Source organism: Somniosus microcephalus, chromosome 8 (assembly GCF_052327205.1).
Source record: "Somniosus microcephalus isolate GS21.2 chromosome 8, FLI_Smic_1.0, whole genome shotgun sequence".
Taxonomy (NCBI): Eukaryota; Metazoa; Chordata; class Chondrichthyes; order Squaliformes; family Somniosidae; genus Somniosus; species Somniosus microcephalus.
The window spans coordinates 219,304,632-219,323,925 of NC_140994.1; the positions used below are offsets into that span (position 1 = coordinate 219,304,632).

The following is a 19,294-nucleotide window of genomic DNA, read 5'->3' on the forward strand; positions in this document are numbered from 1 at the left end:
CCGGAGCGCCAAACTTCTCCTCAGCCACCTGATGCTGCACAGGGCATCAGCACAGGGCTGCACCACACCGCAGGAGATATCCCCAACACAGGGTTTACAGGCCAAGGATAAGCTTCCTCAACATGAGTGAGCATCAGTGCCAAAGGAGGCCGAGACTTTCGCGAGAGGTAGTCGCTGAGATCTGCACAATGCTGAACCAAGACCTGGAGCCCAGAGGAGCGGGAGGACACTCCTTACCAGTGGCTGTCAAAGTCACCACCACACTCAACTTCTTTGCTTTAGGGTCCTTCCAGGGATCAGCAGATATCAGCGGCATCACCCAGTCGACCGCACACACTTGCATCATGCAGGTTACCGATGCCCTCTTTGCAAAGTCACACAATTACATCCACTTCTCCACAGATGAAGCAAATATAACCACACGTGCGGTTGGCTTTGCAAATATGGCAGGCTTCCCAAGTGTGTAGGGCGTCGTAGACTGCACACATGTGGCCATTAGGGCACCCTATCACAACCCAGCTGTATTTGTGAACTGCAAGGGCTTCCACTCCCTTAACGTCCAGCTGGTGTGTAACCACAGGAAGAACATTATGCATGTTTGCGCCAAGTTCCCTGGCAGTTGCCATGACTTGTTCATCCTGCGGCAGATTACTGTGCCTCAGCTCTTCAATCCGCCAACCCAACTTTCTGGATGGCTACTTGGAGACAAGGGCTATCCCCTGAAAAAGTGGCTAATAGCACCATTGAGGAGGCCATCAAACGAAGCTGAGGAGCGGTACAATGTGAGCCACATTTCCACCAGAAGCATCATAGGGCAAACCATCGGCTTGCTCAAAATGCAATTCAGATGCCTTGACAGATCTGGTGGAGCCCTACAGTATGCACCAGCCAGGGTCTCCAGAATCATCGTGGTCTGCTGTTCACTGCACATCATCAGACAGCAGCGTGGCTTACCACTGTCTGAGGAACACGTGGCTCAGCGCACAGCCTCCTCGGAAGAAAAGGAGGAGGACGTGGAGGAGGAGGCAGCAGATGAGGGACACCTTGCGGAGGCGGATGCGTCAATTCCACCAGCAGGCGACCACATTGCTGGCCGTGAGGCAATTGATACACTAATCAATGCCAGATTTGCGTAACTTTATGCATCAACCACATGTGGCTGGCACATGGAAATAAATGTTTGGCCGACCTTCTTAACACACCATCCAGCATCTGTACAATAAACTGTGGCTTCCTATCACTCTCACCACCATCATTATAGATGAAAGATGCCCTGACCCCTCACTGTGCAACTTCCATTTCTGAGCACACATAGGCCAACTCTTTGAATCTTTGCCATTGCATTTCTTTAATACATTTCAAATCATGATGACAAACGTTACTTTGTATGAGATCAAAACACCTTGGCCTCGATTTTCACTGAGCCGTGGAAGCGGGCTTGGAGGTGTGTGGAGGGTTAAAAATCACAAAAACTGGCGGGCGGGTCCCCCCCCCCCCCCCCCGCCTGGTTCCCGACTCCGAGCAATTTTAACTCAGTCGTGTCTGATGGTCCCGACTCCGTCCCGCATCCAACAGGCGGGACTGGGCGTTAAAGCCCTTAATAACCACTAAATGGCCTCTATAATCCTATTTTGAAAGGCCCTGGCGAATTTAACCCTTTTCCCACTGGAAACACGCCTGGTGGGAAACACGAATGTGAAACCTGGCGAGAGCACTATTGGATTGCTGACTATCAACTGCAGGTCAACCATTAGAGGAGATTTGATCAGCCATGATTTGCAGGTGGCAGGACTTAATGGTCTCAGGTCTGGGGCAACATTTAGAAGGCTTAACCACACCTGTGGAAGGTTGGAGCCTCACACCCATCTCCAGTGTGACCTCTGGGAAACCCCTCTCGCCATCTTCACTCAGCGCTTCCTCAACAGAGGCATATACCAGAAGCATGGGAGCCATTTATTTCCTTCCCATCTGGGCATTAGAGGAGCTCGAGCACCAGCCGCGGCAGCAGCAGAACCATGAACAACAGCAGCACCAAGAGCGCCAGGCTGCTGCTCACCCACCTGAAGCTGCACAGGTCAGAAGGGGCCAGCGCCTGGAAGCCTGTTGGCACAGGAGATAACCCCCAAACAGGGTCTACAGACGCAGGTTCAGCTACCTCAACATGTCTGAGCAGCAGTGCCAAAGGCGGCTCCGACTTTCGCAAGAGGTAGTGACTGACATCTGCGCAATGCTACAGCAAGACCTGCTGCCCAGAGGACCAGGTGGACAAGCATTACCAGTGGCCATCAAAGTCACCACCGTACTCAACTTTTTTGCCTCAGGCTCATTCCAGGGATCAGCAGCAGACATCAGCGGCATCTCCCAGGCGGCCGCACACACTTGCATCACGCAGGTAACCGATGCCCTCTGCCCTCGCGCACAATCACATCCATTACACCAAGGATCCAGCAAGTGTCACGGCGCGAGCAGTTGGATTAGCTAATCTGGCAGGCTTTCCAAGGGTGCAGGGCGTCGTTGACCGCACACATGTAGCCCTTAGGGCAACCCATCGCAATTCAGGTATTTTTGTCAACAGCAAGGCCTTCCACTCCCTTAACGTTCAGCTGGTGTGTGACCACAAGAAGGAAATTTTGCATGTTTGTGCCATGTACCCTGGCAGTTGCCATGACTCCTTCATACTGCACCAGTCTAGTGTGCCTCCGCTATTCAGTCCACCAGACCAACTTAACGGATGGCTACTTGGAGACAAGGGCTATCCCCTGAGGACGTGGCTAATGACGCCATTGAGGAGGCCAGCCAACGAAGCTGAGGAGCGCTACAACTCCAGCCACATTTCCACCAGATCCATTATCGAGCAAACCATCGGTTTGCTGAAGATGCACTTCAGATGCCTGGATAGATCAGGTGGAGCCCTACAGTACTCAGCAGCCAGGGTCTCCAGAATCGTCGTGGTTTGCTGTGCACTTCACAACATGGCACAGCGTCGTGGCTTGCAGATTCCTGAGGATGAATTGGCTCCTCACATATCCTCCTCAGATGAGGAGGAGGAGGAGGAGGAAGAGGAGTGCGAAAAAAAACATCCTGCAAAGGCCCATCAACCAGCGGCAGCATTACGTGAGAACATTGCTGCCCGGGATGCAAGGGACGCACTCATCCTGGCCAGATTTGCTTAGCCAAGTCAACCACTTTTGCCTCGCTGCTTCTTACCAGAGCTTTGACAATGGCCAAGAACCAGAGGATTCCTAGCACTCTGACCACCATACTGACAGATGCAAGTATTCCTAAGGCCTCAATGTGGAAGTCCCAATAGCGAAATGACAGACGCCACAACTGCAACATTTGCCATCAGAATTGTTATGTACAATAACGACGTGATGGCATTTATACAATAAACACGAAATTGCACCCAAGTGACTACCCTTCTGACTATTTGTGCAGAATTTTCCTCTTACGCGTGCTCCTACGTGGTGCTTCCCCTGTGGCTTCAGCAGATGTGGAGGCCCCTTGCTCACTTTGGTGCTGCTCCTGTCTCGACAGCTTTGGTGGGTGTCCTCTGGGGTTGCGAGCCTGTGAGGGCTCGTCAACAGTATGCTGCTCCTGCGGCTGTGCAGGGGTTGAGACGCCAATCTCACTTGGGTGTGGACTCCAGTGGGGCTCTGACCGAGAGCTTTGCAGTGGCATGGAAGTGTGAGCACTTGGAGAGGAGCCCCCACTTCCTTGAGGTCTGCCACCAACCTCCCTCTCATGGGTCAGATCCCCATCAGCTCCTGCAAGTGGCTGGAGAACACCTTGCTGCACAACAGGGGGGCCATGGGGACCCATATCTGCAACGCCAGTCCTATTCAGAACGACGTCCATAAAGGCCTGGTTTCTCTGTTCAATAGATGCCCATCACTCCTCAAGTGATGTCATTCTATTCTGAACAATGACCATGTTTTCCATACTTTGGCGACTAAGCTCCTCCATGGCCATAGCCATCCTCTCCTCTACCTTAGCCATCCTCTCCTCTACCATAGCCAGACTTACCATGGAGGTAGCAATCCTTTCCACGGAGGTAGCCATCCTTTCCATGGTGATGCGTTCATGCGCCAATGACTCCATAAAGGCTCTGCTCATGTTCGCTATGGACTCCTCCATTCGTTCCACACTCGCAGCGACCCTAGAGACAAAACCTGCCAGAGACTACTGCATCTGTGCCTGGAGTTCCATCACCTCTGATCTTATGGATGGACCCAGAGGCAAAGGGTCGACATGCTGCTGAGCCGAGCTGGCAGCGTCCTGCGCCCTCCGACTAGGACTCTCCACTGCTGTCCCTGTCTCCACAATCTGCTGATGCTCACTTGTGAGCTGTGATACACCAAGTGACAACACTACTCTATGTCCCGAAAAAACCCACCGAGGTGTGAGTGTCTGCGCTGGTGCTGGGTGTGCTGAATTCTGCTGACGCTGCGCCCTCAGAGGTTGCAGCTTCCTCTGAGGAGTCTGGCTGCTCAGCCTCTTCTTCCTGGCTAGGGGGGACGGATGCTTGTGATGGTCCTGTGGGGGAGTAAAGGAAAGGCTACATGCACATAGCTTTTTGCAGATGCTCATAAGTCCATCTGTTACAGCTTCGCAATCATTATCAGCGACTCATGCAATGTCAAAGAGAGAGATGGGAAACTTTTCGGTCACCAGCTTACACACGTCTGTCCGTCCCCCACGCGCAAATCATCCTCTAGTCCCATAATTTCCAGGACGGCCTCCTCCCAGGGGGTCAGGTGGGCTATTGAGGCTGTCCCTCCTCCTGTCCTGGCTCGCTCTCTTTTGTTGTGAGCTCTCTTTTCCTGCAATGAGGGAGACAAGTGGAGGTTGAGTGAGAATGAAGGAGTGAGTGTAGAGATTGCATAGCATAGATACTTAGAAGGAGACAAAGATGGAGTGAGGTTGCAAGACCAAGGGCCCTCCCTGTGTGTTGTCAGTTGTGTTCAAAGCATCAAAGTGATAGGGAATGTGAGGGCTTCATGGTCAAATAGTTATGTGAATGTGAGCATAGAGAGAGAGGGAATGGGTAAGGGTGTATGGATGTCAGTGTCAAGTGGGATGTGGAGGAAGAGATTGCTAAAGCTGAGTGCTGGTGAGGAAAGGCAATGGGGATCAGATTGAGGGTGATGGAAAATTCATACTCACTTTTCCAGTGCGCTGAAGGTCATGAAATCTTTTCCTGCACTGTATCCAGGTTCTGCGGGTGATTCCCAAGGAGTTGACCTCCTCAGCCACCTGCATCCACACTGCCTTGGTCTGAGTGGGAGGCCTCTTCCTCCCTGATGAAGGGAAGAGCACCTCCCTGTTGGCCCTAGCCCCATCCACTAATGGCTGCAGTGCCACCTCATCAAAGCGAGGAGCTGATCTGGCCCTCCCGCTTGTCATATTTGCTGCAGCTCCCTCACACTGTACAGTCAAGAAGCTTGGCAGTCTGCAGAAGAAGCAAGGCTTCCTGTGGACCTTAAATGCAGCAGCAATGATGACGCCATCGGAGGGGACTTTCAATCATGAAAAACCCATTTGCAAAGGCTTCCCGCACGTTGGAAATCAATTGGCTAATTCAGTTAAAATTGCATCAATCTCCCACATCCATTTAGGTTCATGTGGGAAACATGAAATTTGGATAACACGACACCATCCTGCACCCGAGTTAAAATCCCCCCTTGTGTCCAACCTTTTGACTATTTGTGTGTTAACTTTCTCTTACGCGTACTTCTACGTGGTGCTTCCCCTGTGGCTTCAGCAGATGTAGAGGCACCTTGCTCACTTCTATGTTGTGCCTGCTTAGACACCTTTGGTGGGCGTCCTCTGGGTTTGGGAGCCTGGCAGGGCTCCGCAACAGTCTGCTCCTCCTGTGGCTGTGCAGGGGCTGAGACGGCCATCTCAGTTGGCTGAGGAATCTGGGGCTCTGACCGAGGGCTCCGCAGTGGCAAGGGAGTCTGAGCGCTTGGAGAGAAGCCCACACTTTCTTGCTGTGGACCACCAACTTCCCTCTCATGGGTCACCCGCACTTCACTGCTAGCAAGTGGCTGGAGAGCACCTTGCTGCACATCAGTGGGGCCATGAGGAACCGTCTCTATATTGACAGTCCTCATAACGGGGATGTCCATGTACATCTGGTTCCTCTCCTCAATAGGTGTCCATCTATCCTCCATAGCAGACCATCTATTTAGAAGAGTCACCATGTTCATTTGAGTCTGGTGATTTAAGTCCTCCATGGTGGTTGCCATCCTTTCCAAGGCAGCACCTACATTCGCCATTGCGTGCACCACGGCATTGCTCATGTTTGAGATGGACTCGTCCATTCTCTGCACACTCGTAGTTACCGTGGATGCAAACCCTGTCAGAGACTCCTGCACTTGTTCCTGAAGTTCCAGCACCACTCTCTTTCCGGATGGCCCCAGTGGCACAACGTCTACATACAGCTGAGCAGTGCTAGGAGCATCCTGCTGCCTCCGACGAGAACTCTCCACTGCTGTCTGCTGATGCTCACTTGTGAGATGTGATACACCAGGCGACAACACTACTCTATGTCGCGAATGACCCACCGAGGTGTGTGTGTCTGCGCTGGTGCTGGCTGCGCTGATTTCTGGTGAAGCTGCTCCCTCAGAGGCTGCAGATTCCTCTGAGGAGTCATCCGGCTCTTCCTCCTGGACAGTGGGGAAGGGGGCTCTCGATAGTCCTGTGGGGGAGTAAAGGCATGAGTTAGACATGTGGGGCTGGATTTTGATAGAGGAGGCATGTAGGAGGCGGGACTACAACAAAATCACGAGCTAAAGTTAGCTATAAGCTGGAAGAGAGCATAGCTGCCACGGTAGGAATGGTTTCTGCTTTTGATATTCAAGCATAAACCTGGGAAGAATACTGTGAAGTGTTGGGTTATTTTTTCGAAGCAAATGAAATAAATGATGCCGGAAAAAGGAAAGCCATTCTGCTTAGTTCAGTGGGAAGCCAAACCTACAGTTTGATGAAAAATCTGCTTAGTCCTGAAAAGCCTGGAGACAAATCATTTGTTGAATTAGTGGCTTCGCTAAAAGAACATTTCAACCCTAAGCCTAGTGAGATTGTACAGCGGTTCAAGTTTAATTCAAGGAACAGGAAAGAGGAAGAGAGCGTAATGGACTATGTAGCGGTGTTGCGTAAATTAGCACAAGATTGCAATTATGGGAACAACCTGAAGAAAATGCTGCGAGATAGGCTAGTTTGCGGAATTATGGACAACCAAATGCAGCGTAGATTATTATCCGAGACTGGACTTACTTATGAAAAAGCATTGGAACTTGCTCAAGCCACAGAGACAGCGAAGTGAGATGTAAAAGAAATACAGGGTTCAGACAGGGCTAATGCTACGCAAGTTGCAGGTCAGGTGGTTGTGCACAAGTTGAACATGCGTCAGAAACCACAACGTGAGCATGTGAAGGCATGTTATAGATGCAAGGGCGATCACCTGGCGAGTGAATGCCGGTTTCTGGAGGAAAAGTGCTACAAGTGTGGGAAACAAGGACACATAAAACGAGCTTGCAGGGCGAAATCACCTGTGGAGGAATCCAAACCAAAAGGGGGAGGACAGCAAAACCAAGGGAGAGAAGTGAAAAAACATGGAGCACACCACATCAGCGGGGAAGCTGAGGAAGAGGAGGACATGTTCATAATGTATAGCATGTTAGAGAACATTCCAAAAGTGGCTCCTATCACATTGCAACTGACAGTAAATGACTCCAAGGTGAACTTTGAAGTGGATACAGGGTGTGGCGTGACCATAATGAACAAGGCAGAGTACTCAAAATTGTGGAACCATGCAAAAGTTCCAGAGTTAAAGCCTTGCTCCCTGCATCTTAAAACATATTCAGGTGAACAAGTAGCGACATTAGGTACAGCTAAGGTAACTGTGCAACACAGGGACACAGTGGAACAGCTACCTGTAGTTATAGTATCAGGTACCGGACCAAACCTGTTAGGTCGGGGCTGGATAAAAGAACTTAAATTAGACTGGGGAGCAGTACATCAAATAGATTCGGGCAAACAGTTGACTTTGCAAGGAGTGTTGAGTGAACATGAGAGTGTGTTCAAGGAGGAACTTGGCACATTTAATGGCCCCCCAGCTAAGATTTATGTAGACAAGGAGGCACCGCCAAGGTTTTTTAAACAACGACCTGTGCCTTATGCCATTAAGCCAAAGGTAGAGGCTGAGCTTGACCGTCTATTGAGAGAGAACATACTGGAGCCGGTGAAATGTTCGGAATGGGCAGCTCCCATAGTACCTGTGTTAAAACTGGACAATTCAGTAAGACTCTGTGGAGACTATAAATTGACTGTCAATCGGGTGTCCAAACTAGAGTAGTATCCGATTCCCAAAACAGAGGATCTCTTTGCAAACCTGGCTGGAGGAAATAAATTCACAAAGTTGGATATGAGTCATGCCTACTTGCAGATTACACTGGATGATGAATCAAAGAAGTATGTCACCATAAATACACACAAGGGCTTGTTTACATATAACCGCTTACCGTTTGGTGTCTCATCTAGTCCAGCTATCTTCCAGAGGACAATCGAAGGTGTACTGCAAGGGATTCCACATGTTTCCATCTATCTGGATGACATTCTGGTGACGGGAAGAACCGACCAGGAGCATCTGAGCACAGAGCGGTACTACAGAGATTGGAGAGGGCAGGGTTCCGGCTCAAGAGGAGTAAGTGCACTTTCCTGGGGAATGAGGCAGTGTTCCTGGGACACAGAGTGGACGCCACCGGGCTCCATCCACTCAAGGAGAAGGTACAAGCACGGAGTTAAAAGCTTACCTGGGACTGCTGAACTATTATAACAGGTTTTTACCAAACTTGTCAACTGTGTTAGCACCTCTTCACAAACTACTGCGCAAGGAGACACAGTGGCAGTGGGGAGAGGAGCAGGGGTTTTCATTTGAACAGTCCAAGAAACTGATGCTGTCATTGGATGTGCTAGTTCACTACAATGCAGAGAAAGACATCATTCTCTCTTGTGACGCTTCACCTTACGGGGTGGGGGCAGTTCTTTCACACTGCATGGAAGATGGAACTGAAAGACCAATAGGGTTTATGTCCCGAACTCTAACACCAGCGGAAAAAAACTATTCCCAGTTAGACAAAGAGGGGTTAGCAGTAATGTTTGGGTTACAGAGGTTCCACAAGTACATATATGGCAGGAAGTTCACCATATGCACCGATCATAAACCTCTTCTCTCTCTTTTCAACGAAATGAAAGCAGTTCCACAGATGGTGTCACCCCGGATCCAGAGGTGGGCAGTGACGTTGAGGGCATATGAGTATGTCATCATCTACAAGGTGGGCAAGTACCATGGGAACGCAGATGCCTTGAGCCATCTTCCACTGCCAGGCACACCTATCCGTGCAGCTCCAGAGGACAGAGTTTTGATGTTGGAGGACACTGACACGGCACTTGTGACTGCAGAGCAAGTAAGAACATGGACAGGTAAAGATCCAGTATTGTCTAGAGTTCGAGAATATATGGTATGGGGATGGCCACAGCATCCGGAAGGGGCTGACTTCACACCCTACAGTGTCAGGAAAACAGAGCTGAGTGTGCAGGATGGTTGCGTGTTGTGGGGAGCACGAGTGATTATTCCACGGCCAGCACGACAGTCTATCCTAGAGCAACTACATTACTGTCATCCTGGGGTCTCACGTATGAAAGCCTTGGCTAGGAGTTACTTGTGGTGGCCAAAGCTAGATGAGGAGATAGAAAATCTAGTCAAGACATGCAGCACTTGTCAGGAACACCGGAAGGCACCAGCAGCGGCTCCTCTCCACCCCTGGGAGTGGCCAGATAAACCATGGAGAAGATTGCACTTAGATTATGCGGGTCCATTCATGGGGAAGATGTTCCTCATAATCATTGATACACATTCCAAATGGATGGATGTTTATCCTGTAAATTCTGCTTCTGCCACTACTACTATAGACTGCCTGCGTCGGAGCTTCAGTAATCAAGGGCTACTGGAGATCGTGGTGAGTGACAATGTCACGTGTTTTGTGAGTACAGAGACAAAAGTGTTCTTGAGGAAAAAATGGCATAGTGCAGGTGACCTCGGCTCCATATCATCCGTCCTCGAATGGACTTGCGGAGAGAGCCGTACAAACATTTAAGGAGATGATGAAAAAAAGTGCAGAAGGGAGTTTAGCAGCCAAAGTGTCACGGGTTCTGTTCAGCTACAGAATAACACCTCAATCCACCACAGGACTCTCTCCTGCTGAGATGTTATTAGGTCGTAGACTACGCTTCACTCTTGACCTTGTCCACCCAGACCTAAAAAGGAAAATGGAAAACAGACAAAACAAACAAAAAGAGAACCATGACAAAAGAACAAAGAGCCGAAGTTTTGGAGAAGGAGATGCGATCCTTACCAGGAATTTCAGTTATGGACCAAAGTGGATTCCTGGCTTCATAGACTCAATGACAGGTCCAGTATCATACAAGGTCATGTTGGGAGATGGTAGGGTAGTACGCAGATATGTAGATCAGATACTTCCCAGACAAGGGGAAATTGAAATGAAGGCTCCAGATGCAATGACTGAAGACAGGGTTGCCCCCAGTTATCCAAGTGCATCTGTGGTGCCACCACCAGGGACAGAGATAATTCCACAGGAACCTATCCGTCAAGAGGAAACCATCGTTGCAGAGTCAGATACTCTGAGCACTGCTCAGGAGCAGCTGGTGGCTTCACCACAAACAAGCAGGGACTTTACTGTTAGACGTTCACAAAGGTATCGCAAGCCACCAGAGAGATTGATACTGAACTGTTAGATTCGTCAAGTATGGAACATGATGAAGGGAGACTCCTTATGTGACCCTCAGGAATGGTTGTTTGTTAAGAAATTCATACTGAAATCTTAAGGGTGGAGGGATATAGTAATCTGGGATGTTATGATTAAGGTTATCCACCAGGTGGTGCTGTAGTCAATGCTGCTACTAAGGTCAGAGGTTTGCTTCCTGTTAAGGTCAGAGGTTTGCTTCCTGTATAGGTCAGCACAAGGTGGAATGCCAGGATGCTGATGCACGCTGTCTGTAAACGTGTTTCCCAGTTGTTAATAAAGTACTCGTGTTAATTCTACGATATCGCCTCTTTGAGTCCTTGTTCCACTTAATGGATGCTGATCTTCGACCTCAACTCCGCTTCCTGCCCGATCTCCATATCCCTTGATTCACTAGAGTCCAAAAATCTATCTATCTCAGCCTTGAATATACTCAGTGACTCAGCATCCACAGCCATTTGGGGTAGCGAATTCCAAAGATTCACAACCCTCTGAGTGAAGAAGTTCCTCCTCATCTCAGTCTTAAATAGCCTACCTCTTATCCTGAGACTATGCCCCCTAGTTTAAGACTCTCCAACCAGGGGAAACAACCTCTCAGCATCTACCCTGTCAATCCCCCTCAGAATCTTATATGTTTCATTCCTCTCACAGATTGTACGTAATCCTCTCTTGCAGTCTTAGTGACAGTCTTGTGAGGTGTTTAGAAAATGTGCCCGTCATGGTGGTATAGCTAGTATGCAGTGTGTCAGTTGTGGTTAAGTGAGGATTAGAATAGTGGCGAGTGTGTGAGTGTGAGGAGAAGGAGGTGTAGTGAAGTGTGGTGTAGTGATTGTAGGAGATTGAAGGGAAGTGGGGGGGGGGGGAGTATTGTGAGTAGTAATTTAAATTCAATTCAATTTAATTCTGGAATTAAATGTTAGTCTTAGTAATGGCGACCATGATACCATTGTCGATTGTTGCAAAAACCCATCTGGTTCACTAATGTCCTTTAGGGAAGGAAATCTGCCGTCCTTACCTGGTCTGGCCTACATGTGACTCCAGACCCACAGCAATGTGGTTGACTCTTAATGCCCTCTGAAATGGCCTAGCAATCCACTCAGTTGTAAACAACCGCTACGAAAAACAATAAGAATAAAACCGGACGGACCACCCGGCATCGACCTCGGCACCGGAAACGACAACGACAACGGCAAACCCAGCCCTGTCAACCCTGCAAAGTCCTCCTTACCAACATCTGGGGGCTTGTGCCAAAATTGGGAGAGCTGTCCCACAGACTAGTCAAGCAACAGCCTGACATAGTCATAATTACCGAATCATACCTTACAACCAATGTCCCAGACACCACCATCACCATCCCTAGGTATGTCCTGTCCCACCTGCAGGACAGACCCACCAGAGGTGGTGGCACCATGGTATACAGTCGGGAGGGAGTAGCCCTGGGAGTTCTCAACATTGACTCAGGACCCCATGAGGTCTCATGGCATCAAGTCAAACATGGGCAAGGAAACCTCCTGCTAATTACCACCTACCGCCCTCCCTCAGCTGATGAATCAGTACTCCTTCATGTTGAACACCAATTGGAAGAAGCACTGAGAGTAGCAAGGGCACAAAATGTCCTCTGGGTGGGGGACTTCAATGTCCATCACCAAGAGTGGCTCAGTAGCACCACAACTGACCGAGCTGGCCGAGTCCTAAAGGACATAGCTGCCAGACTGGGTCTGCGACAGGTGGTGAGGGAACCAACAAGAGGGAAAAACCTACTTGATCTCGTCCTCACCAATCTACCTGTTGCAGATGCATCTGTCCATGACAGCATTGGTGGAAGTGACCACTGCACAGTCCTTGTGGAAACGAAGTCCCGTCTTCATGTTGAGGATACCCTCCACCGTGTTGTGTGGCACTACCACCGTGCTAAATGGGACAGATTTCGAACAGATCTAGCAACTCAAAACTGGGCATCCATGAGGCGCTGTGGGCCATCAGCAGCAGCAGAATTGTATTCAACCACAATCTGTAACCTCATGGCCCGGCATATCCCTCACTCTACCATTACCATCAAGCCGGGAGATCAACCCTGGTTTAACGAAGAGTGCAGGAGAGCATGCCGGGAACAGCACCAGGCATACCAAAAAATGAGGTGTCAACCTGGTGAGGCTACAACACAGGACTACTTGCATGCCAAACAACGGAAGCAACATGCGATAGACAGAGCTAAGCAATCTCACAACCATCGGATCAAATCAAAGCTCTGCAGTCCTGCCACATCCAGTCGTGAGTGGTGGTGGACAATTAAACAGTTAACAGGAGGAGGAGGCTCCAAAAATATCCCCATCCTCAATGATGGTGGAGCCCAGCACGTGAGTGCAAAAGACAAGGCTGAAGCATTTGCAACTATCTTCAGCCAGAAGTGCCGAGTGGATGATCCATCTCGGCCTCCTCCGGAGATCCCCAGCATCACAGATGCCAGTCTTCAGCCCATTCAATTCACTCCACGTGATGTCAAGAAACGGCTGAAGACACTGGATACTGCAAAGGCTATGGGCCCTGACAACATTCCAGCAATAGTACTGAAGACTTGTGCTCCAGAACTAGCTGCGCCCCTAGCCAAGCTGTTCCAGTGCAGCTACAACACTGGCATCTACCCGGCAATGTGGAAAATTGCCCAAGTATGTCCTGTCTACAAAAAGCAGGACAAATCCGACCCGGCCAATTACCGTCCCATCAGTCTACTCTCAATCATCAGCAAAATGATGGAAGGTGTCGTCGACAGTGCTATCAAGCGGCACTTACTCAGCAATAACCTGCTAACTGACGGCCAGTTTGGGTTCCGCCAGGGCCACTCAGCTCCTGACCTCATTACAGCCTTGGTCCAAACATAGACAAAAGAGCTGAACTCAAGAGGTGAGGTGAGAGTGACTGCCCTTGACATCAAGGCAGCATTTGATCAAGTGTGGCATCAAGGAGCCCTAGCAAAACTGAAGTCAATGGGAATCAAGGGGAAAACTCTCCATTGGTTGGAATCATACCTAGCACAAAGGAAGTTGGCTGTGGTTGTTGGAGGTCATTCATCCCAATCACATGACATCACTGCAGGAGTTCCTCAGGGCAGTGTCGTAGGCCCAACCATCTTCAGCTGTTTCATCAATGACCTTCCCTCCATCATAAGGTCAGAAGTGGGGATGTTCGCTGATGATTGCACACTGTTCAGCACCATTCGAGACTCGTCAGATACTGACGCAGTCCGTGTCCATATGCAGCAAGACCTGGACAACATTCAGACTTGGGCTGACAAGTGGCAAGTAACATTCGCACCACACAAGTGCCAGGCAATGACCATCTCCAACAAGCAAGACTCGAACCATCTCCCCTTGACATTCAATGGCATTACCATCGCTGAATCCCCCACTATCAACATCCTGGGGGTTACCATTGATCAGAAACTGAACTGGACCAGCCATATAAATACTGTGGCTACAAGAGCAAGCCAGAAGCTGGGAATTCTGCGGTGAGTGTCTCACCTCCTGACTCCCCAAAGCCTTTCCACCATCTACAAGGCACAAGTCAGGAGTGTGATGGAATACTCTCCACTTGCCTGGATGAGTGCAGCTCCAACAACACTCAAGAAGCTCAACACCATTCAGGATAAAGCAGCCTGCTTGATTGGCACTCCATCCACCACCTTCAACATTCACTCCCTCCACCACCGGCGCACTGTGGCTGCAGTGTGTACCATCTACAAGATGCACTGCAGCAACTCGCCAAAGCTCCTTCAACAGCACCTTCCAAACCCACGACCTCTACCACTTAGAAGGACAAGGGCAGCAGACACATGGGAACATCACCACCTACAAGTTCCCCTCCAAGCCACACACCATCCTGACTTGGACCTGTATCGCCGTTCCTTCACTGTCGCTGGGCCAAAATCCTGGAACTCCCTTCCTAACAGCATTGTGGGTGTACCTACACCATATGGACTGCAGCGGTTCAAGAAGGCGGCTCACCACCATCTTCTCAAGGGCAATTAGGGATGGGCACTAAATGCAGGCCTAGCCAGCGATGCCCACATCCCATCAATGAATAAAAAAAAGGCTGTAGGTGGTGTAGGTATGAGCAGAGAGTAACAGAGCAGTATTTTTACCTTGACAACATGGCGAGGTAATTGAACTCTGCAGTATTGCAGCTATGTCCTAGGAGCTAAGCTGCTGTCATTCACATGCTCTCACTTCTTCCCATTGTCGACAGAATTGATGCCAAGAGGGCTTCCTGCCCCCTAGCGGGGAAGAGGATATCCCTCCTTCTGTCCACTACATGAACCAGGGCCTCGAAGGCCGAATGTGCGAACCTGGTGGCACGATCTGCCAGTCTGGTAGTTACTGCAGCCACAGTGCATCTCACCTTTAAGAGAGTCTGGCTGCCTTTAAGTGGCATCAGAGACCCCCAAAGAAGCATGCAGTCAATTGCGCTGGCTGTACGCCTGTGTGATTATAATCAGCAGGCAGCACAAATATTGCATATGAGTCAAAGCTAACAGGTATGTGCAGCGTGCAAAACGCTCCCTGCTGCCCCCTTCTGGACGGGATCACATTTCTACATCATTTGCAGTGACAACCAACTTTGTAACATTGCAGTGGTGTTTTTGTAGTGAATTGTTCCAGGGATCAAACCTACTGAAAGATTCCTCATCAACATGATATAAATGAGCTAAAGGGGCTTAGCTAAATGCAAAGATACAATAATGATGGCTTATTCCCCTGTCTCTTACCACTGCTTGGGTAGGCTATTACAGTAGATCCAATTCCTGAACAGCTAGGATTTTGTACATATCTTTCACTAATCTAGTGGTTTTCGAAGCATAGTTATCCCTTGCAGAAGTGGCACTTGTGGTTAATGACGTACATCAGTCTCAACAAACTAGGAGGGAAAAATTCAGGTTGCTTTGCACCTCCTGTTAGTGACCCGATAACGCAGCACCCCGGCCACAAACTTGGCTCGCGCCCCCTGACCTACCGCCAGACGTTATGTCCGACATTGTCAGGAGGGCGTCCTTGCGGCTGGAGCGGCGATAATTAAAGGACAGGTGCTGGGCAGCCTTTTTTGGGGGGCCTGCCAGCACCTGCCCCCTCTGGCCTCCTGCTGCGGGGTGCCAGCCACGATCCATCAGCCCAGCACTCTCTTGAGTGCCAGGCTCTTTTGCCAGCACCTCACTCCCCGGTGGTCCAGCAGGCCCCGGTGCGCGTTGCGCTAGGCCCCTCCCCTTTAAACAGGGGAGGGAGGCGTGCAGTACCACGGTGCAACATGCCAACACACGTGGCGCTGCTGCACGTAGCACCGTGATATTCCATGGGAGCGCCCCAAGAGGGAGGGGGAGTGCTTCCAGTAGCGCCCCGCCTCCTGCTTAGGATGTTACCATTGAATTTCGGGCGTGGCGGTGCTAACTTTTTCAGTGCCCCAGCAAAGTTAGCGCCCCAAAGGGGGCGCGAGCCAATTTTCCCCCCAGGACACTCATTTTTTTTTTACTTTCACGAAAATATACTGCTTGTTCCCATTTTTTCCAGTGTATATATCATTAATATAAATCAGCCTTACGGTGACTACTTTAGGAAAGTGCATTTTTATTGTTAGGTGCAGACAGGATTGGACTTGGTCATGATGTTGTTGATAGCAGAATGGAAGCTGCCCCTCACTGTCTGGGCTCATACATGAAAAAGAATATTCACTTGGATGAGGGAGGTGGCTGACACCCATAGCAGAATACCATAGCAAGGAGTCCAAACCTTCAAGAGAGAGAAGAGGGTGGAAAAAAAATTGGCAAGGAAAAGAGCAAGTGTGTATTAAAGGGCTTAACGATCACACAGAAAACAAAGGCAGTATTGTGTACCAGTACCTCAAGATCATTGAAGATCACTGCTGGTGGAGTGACACCATTTTTCTTTGCAATGAGTCGGATTATTCCTTCAGCCTCCTGTACCCTTCCCTTTAACAGCAGCCAGCGTGGAGATTCAGGAATAAACCTGGAAATAAAGTATTTTATTTTATGGAAAGAGCACTAAAGTCACACAAAAGACTTGACAAATTATTCTTAATATGAGTATACTCTTTAATAGCAGATATTGTGATGTTAGGAGCGAGCCTTTGGCTTAGTGGTAGCATTGCCACCTCTGAGTCAGAAGGTGAAAGGTTCGAGCCCCACTCTAGACAGCCGTGGCTGGTGGAGCTTAGAATCTGGCCTCTCAATACTGGGGTGACATCCGGCAGGATACTTGTGTCTAGGCAGAGTTACCACTGGCTCAGTGGTAGTATTCCCGCCTCTGAGTCAGAAAGATTGAGTTTGGTCCTCATTCCAGATAGCCCCAGTGAACGGAGAACAGAACACGGGTTATGAATACTGGGTTGACATCCAGCGGGGGTACTTGTGGCTGATGGGTGTGGATGCCTGCCCCCTGTGCCCCACCCCCATGTAAGGGTAGGTGGGGCTCTTTAACTTAGGTTACAGACACCTAGGAGAATGTACTCCAAAGATAAAAACCATGAAGAAGGCAACGGGAAACCACATTAGCTACTCATCTTTAGTAATTGGCTCAAGAATCTCATGTGTAAGCCTTGAGTTAGAACCTGACCTCGGGCAGAACAACAGACAATGTCATAGCAGACAACCATAGCAGGTTGCAATGTCATTGGGTTCAAACCTAGGAGTGGATTCAGAAAAGATAGTGGCACAGGATGGTCTCAAAGTTCAACATGGGTTTTGACAGGCTTATGCAAATGACTGCCCAGATCATGAGCGCTACTGGCAGAGATCTGAGAAGCTTGGATACTCTGTCACCATGATATGACGCACAGTGGAGAGGGATTTAAAGAGAAATAACATTTTAAGAAATGCCCAGCAAAAATGAAAGAATAAGAGCATTAATGTAGAATTAGAATAGTGGATGGTGTAACTTGGACAAATTGCTGAAAAAGATCACTGACATCAAATGAAGCAAGAACATAGACTTAACACAATGTGGGACAGGAGCCAGTAAGGCTTGGATGCTCAAACACACGGGGCTGGATTTTCATTGAGGAGTCAGATAGGAGGCGGGACTACAACTTTCGGGGTTGTAGTCCCACCTCCATCAAGTTCTAGCCAACCCATGCGATTTTCACTTGATTGACCTTGTTGAGCCCACCCAGCAGGCTCAGCGGGCCAATTAAGGGCCACCCAGCAACAGGTGATGTCACAGATTGATATTTCATCTGTCAAGACCTTTTGACAGATGAAATATCAGTGTTTCACAGCTGTTTGAAGCTGTCAAACACTGACAATCTGTATTCTAAGTTAATTCCTTCCTCTCAGGATGATTTAGAGATCTCCCCGGAACAGAAAGCTGAAAGCTGCAATTTTTGACAGCTCGCAGCCATTCTACTTTCTGTGCCAATGAGAAGAGGGACTCCCGAGACCTGAAGGAAGGAAGGCTGTAAAGGTAAGTAAAACTTCTTTAAACACTTTACACACACCAAACACACTTACCTTTGCACTCATGCACCCATCACTCAGCTGAACACCGGACATCTCGACCCCTCCAAGCCCTTCATCCCGATGGTCCGCTTCCTCTAACTTGGCGTGGTTTGGAGCCGTCGGGAATCCCACACTTCAACATTAAAAATAGGGATTAGGCTAAAAACTGCCTGTTAACTACCTGTTAACAGGCAGTTAACTGGCACTAATCCCCTTCCCGCCTCGGGGAGGCGGGTCCCAGTGCGGGGCGGGTACCCGCCTCCTTTGAAACTGGCATGGAGGCGGGTTGAGGGCGGGATGGGTTTGTGCCCCCCGATTTCAGGATTTTAACCCCCCACACGCCTCCAATCCTGCCTCCACGGCCCAATGAAAATCCTGCCCTTGGTGTGAGGTCTGGATTAACTGAAATTTGTAAAGGATCAGTTTTAATAATGTTAGTTGAGGAATAAGTATTGGGTAGGACACCCAAAGAGCTCACCTGATGCAATGGGATCTTTTATGTGCACTTGAAAGAGCCCTTAGTTTAACATTTCATCTGAAAGACGACAGTGCAGCGCTCCCTCAGTTCCCTATTACAATAGTGACGACACTTCAAAAAAGTACTTAATTGGCTGTAAAGTACTTTAGGATGTCCTGAGGTTGTGAGAGGTGCTATATAAATGCAAGCTCTTTTTTTCTTTCTTGTTGTGAAGGATTTAGGAGGGAAAGCCAGCGAGAAAAGCATTCCAGAAATTCTTGAGATTTTGTCAGACAAATGCATTGGCTCTGTGATTGGCAGGGTCCAGAGGTGCAGTGCAAACAACCGCACTTGTACTTTTGTGGTGAGGTTTCCACACAAGTTTAATTCTTGGTTTAACCAATGGGCAGCAGTCACCAAACAATTTATCACCATGATCCCTGGGAACTGTTCAACCTGTAGCAGGCATTGCACCTCTCGGGGGAATACAGCTACCATGAATAAGGAACC

The 19,294-nt window shown here is 49.3% G+C and overlaps 1 protein-coding gene across 1 annotated transcript in view; it reads right to left on the reverse strand.

Annotated features, from left to right (window-relative positions):
* LOC147114109 (organic cation/carnitine transporter 2-like) overlaps nucleotides 1-19,294 on the reverse strand; it is a 95,552-nt gene that overhangs the window by 37,284 nt on the left and 38,974 nt on the right. Inside the window, exon 5 of the mRNA XM_085995729.1 lies at nucleotides 16,714-16,840. Within this exon, the coding sequence (XP_085851855.1) occupies nucleotides 16,714-16,840 (127 nt within the window). The remainder of the gene's footprint in view (nucleotides 1-16,713; nucleotides 16,841-19,294) is intronic.